A 6,892-nucleotide genomic window follows, 5' to 3' on the forward strand; every position below is an offset into this window, starting at 1 on the left:
TCTGCACGCGATTAGACTCAGAAAGTTTGTGAGGAACCCATTGACTCAATTTGCTGACTTTTCTGATGGCACACAGGTGTTGATGAATGGTTGAATGACCAAATGTTAACTATGTAATTACATAACTGATGAGATTTTTATTTTACCTCAACAGCTATTGAGTAAAGTTAAATTATGAATATGTGGAATTAATGCTTTCCTATTTTTTGTTTGAAATCCTAAGATAAGGAATAGAGAGAAAAATACATTTTTTGTTGCATAATTTCTTTCAGAATCTTACCAGAACATGACAGAACAATTTTTTTTTTTCTCTTTCAGCAACAGAACACAGTGATAATTCTACCAATGTCTAGTCCTTTACTGAAAGAAATGTTTTCTTCATTTATCGTAGTCACGTTTTGCTTGAAGTTTTTCCACATGATTCAACTACTTGTTCGGCAGTGCACTGTGGACATGTTTTTCATTGACTGGGAAAAACCAAAAAGTAACCAGAAAGATTCCTCTGTGTCTGCTTGGAGAGTTTTATTTGTTGCCAATGAATGGGTCGAAATTCAAACTTCCCGACGTATTAACATTGTATTTCAGCTTTTAGCATTGTTGTTCCTGCTCGTAGTTGTCGGCTTCGAAAATTTGGCATTCAATGATGCCAGTTCTAGCTTCACAGCCCCTGACACTAGCAACGTGGTTCCACAAAACCAGGTTTTCAGGTTTACTCTGTCGACCACCTTGTATCTTTTGGTTGGTAAGTTAACAAAATACAATGACTTCATTCTTTTTAACCTGCATTCATGCATTCAGAGAGAGAAAAACAGCAAAAGAAAGACGCACACATGAGGGAGTGCTGAAAAGTTCCTGGCTTTAAGGGTATCATGAAAGGCCTGGTTGGAGGCCCGACTTTCTGAGTTCTTTTACAGGGTTTAGAAAACAGAGGGACCAGCTATCCAAATTGACAGTACCTTAGTAGAGAAAGCAATTAAGGGTATGAAGACAGGGAAAACCCCCGGCCCATCAGGAATCTCCACAGAGATGCTTAAAATATCTGGCGGTGTCGGCTATAGTCTAGTCACCTGTATAGTCAATCAGGTGATACATGAAGGAGTCATCCTAATGGCTGTTGTAGCAGCACCATAGTCGACTGCTACAAAGGTAAAGGTGATGCATTAGATATGAATAATTACAGAGGTATCAAGTTGTTGGATCAGGTAATGAAAGTCACAGAGAGGGTCATAGCCCAACTAATTAGGGAGAGAGTTAGTTTAGATGAGATGCAGTTTGGATTTGTGCCAGGGAAAAGCACCACTGATGCTATATTTCTACTAAGACAACTCCAAGAGAAATATCTAGCCAAAGATAAACCTCTGTACCTGGCTTTCATTGACATGGAGAAAGCCTTTGACAGGGTCCCCCGATCCCTTATCTGGTGGTCAATGCGGAAACTAGAGATAGATGAGTGGTTGGTGAGAGCTGTACAAGCCATGTGCAGGAACACTACCAGGAAGGTGAGGTGGACAACAAGTACAGCAAAGAATTCAAGGTACAAGTAGAGGTTCACCATGGATTGGTGCTCAGCCTCTGCTTGTTTGTTCATCATAGTCCTTCAGGCAATAACAGAGGAATTCGAGATAGGCTGCTCCTCTATGCTGATGACCTGTACAGGGTCATGTACAGGGATGCTGTTAGTAAGGTGAGGGTTGGCAATGAGTATAGTGAAGAATTCCGAGTAGGGGTCTGCCAAGGATCAATCCTCAGCACCCTCTTATAGCCCTCCAGGCAATAATAGAGCAATTCAAAACAGGATGCTCCTGGGAGCTTCTCTATGCTGATGACCTTGCTCTAATAGCTGAGTCACTATCATAACTAGAGGAGAAGTTTCAGGTGTGGAAGCATGGTCTAGAATCGAAAGGCCTTAGAGTCAATCTAGCAAAAACCAAAGTCTTAATAAGTAGGAAGGCAGACAAATCACAAATCCTTTCAGATAGATGGTCCTGCTCAATCTGTAGAAAAAGCGTAGGTAGAAACTCCATAAAATGTACCCAGTGTAAGCTATGAACACATAAGAGGTGCAGCAATATCAAAGGCAGGCTAACTGGGAAGATAGTTTTTGTATGTGGCAAATGCTCAGGTGCTATAAACACTGAAAATGTGCAGAAAACAGCTTCTATCACATGCCAGGGGAAAAAACTAGAAGTAGTTAATAGCTTCTGTTACCTAGGTGACCAAGTCAGTAGCAGGGGTGAATGCTCTGTGAGTGTAGCTGCTAGAATAAGAATAGTCTGGGCAAAGTTCAGAGAGCTCCTACCTGTGCTGGTGACAAAGGGCCTCTCGCTCAGAGTAAAAAGTAGACTGTATGACGCATGTGTGCGAACAGCCATGCTACATGGCAGTGAAAGATGGGCTGTGACTGCTGAGGACATGCGTAAGCTGGCAAGAAATGAAACTAGTATGCTCTGCACTGGTATGGTCATGTGTTGCGTATGGATGAGGACAGCTGTGTGAAAAAGTGTCACACCCTAGCAGTGGAGGGAACCTGTGGAAGAGGAAGACCTAGGATGAGGTGGTGAAGCACAACCATCGAATGTTGGGCCTCACAGAGTCAATGACAAGTGACTGAGACTTTGGAGTTATGCTGTGCTTGAGAAAACCCAGCAAGCCAAGTGAGACCGTAACTGGCCTATGCCAGTGTAGCATAACCTGCCCATTTAAGAGTACTTTTTAATCAATAAACTGTGCTTGTGAAGACCTGTTGAGTTATGTGAAGTCATTGTCATGGCCAATGACAGTACTGTCTGATTGGTACCAGTGCTGGTGGCACGTAAAAAGCACCATTCGAGCGTGGTCAATGCCAGTGCTGCTTGACTAGCTCCTGTGCCAGTGGCATGTAAAAAGCACCATTTGAGCATGGTCAGTGCCAGTGCCGGCTGACTGGCTCCCATGCCGGTGGCATGTAAAAAGCACCCACTACACTCTCGGAGTGGTTGGCATTAGGAAGGGCATCCAACTGTAGAAACTTTGCCAGATAAGATTGGAGCCTGGTGCAGCCTTCTGGCTTGCCAGCCCTCAGTCAAGCTGTCCAACCCATGCCAGCATGGAAAGTGGACGTTAAACGATGATGATGATGAAGGACCACAGCAATAAGTGTGTGAATCTGAGAGGAGTATATGTTGAAGAAAATCATAATTAACTGATCCTCCTGTATTTTTTTTTCCCAAAGCCAGGAACATTTCAGCAACCCTCTCATGTATATGAATTAAGAAAAAATGTGCTAAGTGAAACAACTGGGAGTGGGCAACAGTATGTATTTGAACAACATAGACAAATACAGGTATATCAAATACCGTACAACTTCTCGTATAAATTCTTGGTTTATTAAAATTATTTCTGCAACTGAAATGTTTGATCCATGTTCATGTGTCATGGTTTTGTGTTAAAGACTGAAAGGTCTGTTGAATTTGCTTTTTCGTAGCTATTTGCCAGTGGCTGTACAAAGTTATATTCTATGAGAGGTTTATTGAAGACATCATGCAGCAGTTTATTGATCTATGTTCATTGAGTAACATCAGCGTCTTCATGATGGATCATCTGCTACATGGATATTATATCCATGGGCGGTCTGTGCATGGGAAAGCAGATACAAACTTTCGAGGCATTCAGAAGATGATGTCTCGAGAACAGGTAAGGACGATTCTTGCTGTCTCTTCTTCTCTCGCTTCCTCTCTCCCTCCTTCTCTCACTTCATTCCTCCCTCCTCCCTTTCCCCCTCTCATTTCTTCCCTCCCCTTCACTTAATCCCCCCTCTACTTCCATTTCCACTATCTCCTCTTCCCCTCTCTTACCCCGCCCTCTCCATTCCCTTCTCTCCTCTACTCTCTCTCCCTTGCTTTTCTAACCCCCTGCCTTGTGCTCTACCCCCTAATCCACCCGACTCCCTCCAGTGACAGAAATACTTCTTATAAATTAGATACACTCTTGGCCTCAGCATTTTGATCCCTGCTTATTTTATAGACTCTGGAAGGAGAAGAGGCAAAATTTGAACTCAAAATAGAAAAGGACATAATCAAATACCTCAAGGTTTTTTTCTGCAGTAACTTACCAATTCTGCCAACCATATATGTGCAAGTTCATTTAAATGTCACCCATGTTATGGAAGTATTGTGTTCCTGAAAATCTTGCTGAAAACATTGTGTTCTATAATGCAAAACCTGTTTCCAGTGTTGGTGTGTTTATATCCCTGTAACTTAGCAGTTCAGCAAAAGGGACTGATGGAATAAGTACTAGGCATAAAAAAAAAAATATAAGTACTGGCCACAGTCTAATGACTGAAATGAGTAAAAGATAAAAGGTATATAATTTTAGATGCAGGCCTAGCTGTGTGGTTTTGGGTTCTTTGTGCATGATATCTTGGTAAAATATCTTCTGTTGTAGTTGTCTGTTGACCTATGTCTGTAAGTAAGATATACTTTCCTACTCTAGGCACAAGGCCTGAAATTTTTGGGGAGGGGGGGATCAATTAGATCAACCCCAGTACACAACTCGTACTTAATTTATCAATCCTGAAAGGATGAAAGTCAAAGTGGACCTCGGCGGAATTTGATCTCAGAACGTAAAGACAGACAAAATACTGCTAAGCATTTCGCCTGGTGTGCTAATGTGGATTGCATGTGTGTGTGTGTTTGTGTGAATATATATCATTATGAAACACTGAGTTGCATTGCACCTTTTTGTGAAAAGGTAACTTTGCCCTTTGATGTATAAAAAAAACTGATAAAATTAAATGCAAACATAAATAATTAGATGTGGACAAAGTGATCAACTAGATCCCTTGAAGATGGTGCTGCAGCTTGGCCATAATCCAAGGACTGAGGCCAGTAAAAGAACAGATATTACTTGAATTTCCAGGAGCATAGGACATTAAATAGTCAAATTTTTATATTTTATTCCCCAGAATTTGAAGGTAATATCTACGAAAATGTGCTCTAAACTGTAAAATATGAATGAATGTTTTTTTTTAACAAGTCTTGTTATTTGCCTTCATCCAGAATGATCTTTGCAGTGAGCGAGGCTTGCTCCCTAATACCGAACAGCAATCCTTTGAAATGTCATTACCTAACAAATTACGATCGTGCTACGTACAGATTATGATGCCAGTAACCTTCAAGCAGGTGAGTTCTATTTATAATTTAATTATTTATTTACCTATTTATTATTTTTGTCAGTTCTCCACAGTTTTCTCTTCATTGCTCTATTCTACCATCTTTCACCCTTAGCTTTGGTTTCCCCATTGATTAACTGCTAATCCACTCCCCCAAGTATCATCTTCTACCTGATCATTCTTACCTCCTAGCTCAGCTTTACTTCTCTTAGCATAACACCTCCTCTCACCATCCTACTACGGCATCACCCTGTCACATCTCTCTGTACTAGATATATAACTATGTATATATGTTATGGTACATAGATGGTTATTTTAATTTAATGCTGCTTTCCTTGAGTACATGGGCTTTTTATTCAACCTGGTGGTTATTTGCAATATCATTGAATGCATTATTCACTGTTTCCTAAACATCGGAAGTGATAAGTTTCATCCAAGTATGTGGTTACGAGTACACACCAATAGTCATTGATGAGGCTCAAGAAGGCTGAAATGCATCTGCCATCCTTGCTTTCACACCCACATGCATGCATGCACATATATCACAGGCTCCAGTCTTCTATACAAACATATATTTAGTCATGGGAAATAATATCTTGCTTGATATCAAGAGAGTGTTGGTAACAAGAATGGTCCGTTTGATCCATGCAAGCATAGAAAAGTAGATGTTGAAACCATGAGAATTATGACACTCACACACACTCTCAATCGCACATAATCTGCTCACACACACATATGCACATGTACACACACACATACACACATGTCTGGTCATGGGAAATATTACCTTGCTTGGAAATAGGTGTGATTTGGCAACAAGGACATTGTGACATAGTAATTCCATCTCAGTGAATTCCGTTTGACTCATAGAAGCATAGAAAAAGACAGTACATTAAAATGATGATGATGATGACACACATACTAACATACACTCTCACTCACACACACAACTTGCACATTAATAACGCACTCGCATGCACACACATTTGCATAACACACTCATGTGAACACACACATACACATAACTGTTGCATGCCAGGTCATTATTAACTGTCTTCTTTTCCATTCTGTTGTATGTTCTGTTTTAGGGAGGTACCCGTATGGAGAATGGTAACATTGGCCCCAGTCATGATATTCTTCGTGCGCATGAGACAATGAACAAGTATTTGTCTTCCTTCATTGACCACGTGAGTAGAAGTGAAGTTAATTTTCTATTATTATTGCTATTTAACCCTCTCAGACTTGGGCCCCTGTGTCTAACTTTCCACCTGGGCTTTTAAGTGAAAAATAAATAGTTGCATGTACAGCTTAAGATTAACAATTGCAAGCAAACCAATGAACAGAATAAAGAAAAAAACAAATTCTGATGAATAACAATTATAGGCCTTTCTCTCTCTACTACCTTAGGCAAACTAATGGACAGAATCACAAAAAAAATTTCAGGAAAATAACAATAGACGTTACTCTCAACTACTGCTTTTGTTAAGCAATCTAATGGTCAGGATCATCAAAAAATTGAGGAGAATAACAATTATAAGCCTATCTCTCAACTACCATATTTGTTAGGTAATGGTCAGAATCGCAAAAAAATTTAGGAGAAAAATAATAACGGGCCTATCTCTCAACTACTGTATTTGTTCCGAACTAATTTCGATGGATGGCACCCATGCCAACGTCGTCTCCTTCATTGGACACAGAAACTCGGCTTGCGAAGACCTGTTGAGGCAAGCGAAAGCGAAATCC

The 6,892-nt window shown here is 40.4% G+C and overlaps 1 protein-coding gene across 1 annotated transcript in view; it reads left to right on the forward strand.

Moving 5' to 3' along the window:
- LOC106883644 (meckelin) overlaps positions 1–6,892 on the forward strand; it is a 52,477-nt gene that overhangs the window by 31,260 nt on the left and 14,325 nt on the right. The window contains exons 15-18 of the mRNA XM_014934736.2: positions 319–742; positions 3,464–3,672; positions 5,037–5,159; positions 6,238–6,336. Of these exons, the coding sequence (XP_014790222.1) occupies positions 319–742; positions 3,464–3,672; positions 5,037–5,159; positions 6,238–6,336 (855 nt within the window). The remainder of the gene's footprint in view (positions 1–318; positions 743–3,463; positions 3,673–5,036; positions 5,160–6,237; positions 6,337–6,892) is intronic.

Source organism: Octopus bimaculoides, chromosome 9 (assembly GCF_001194135.2).
Source record: "Octopus bimaculoides isolate UCB-OBI-ISO-001 chromosome 9, ASM119413v2, whole genome shotgun sequence".
NCBI classification, from domain to species: domain Eukaryota; kingdom Metazoa; phylum Mollusca; class Cephalopoda; order Octopoda; family Octopodidae; genus Octopus; species Octopus bimaculoides.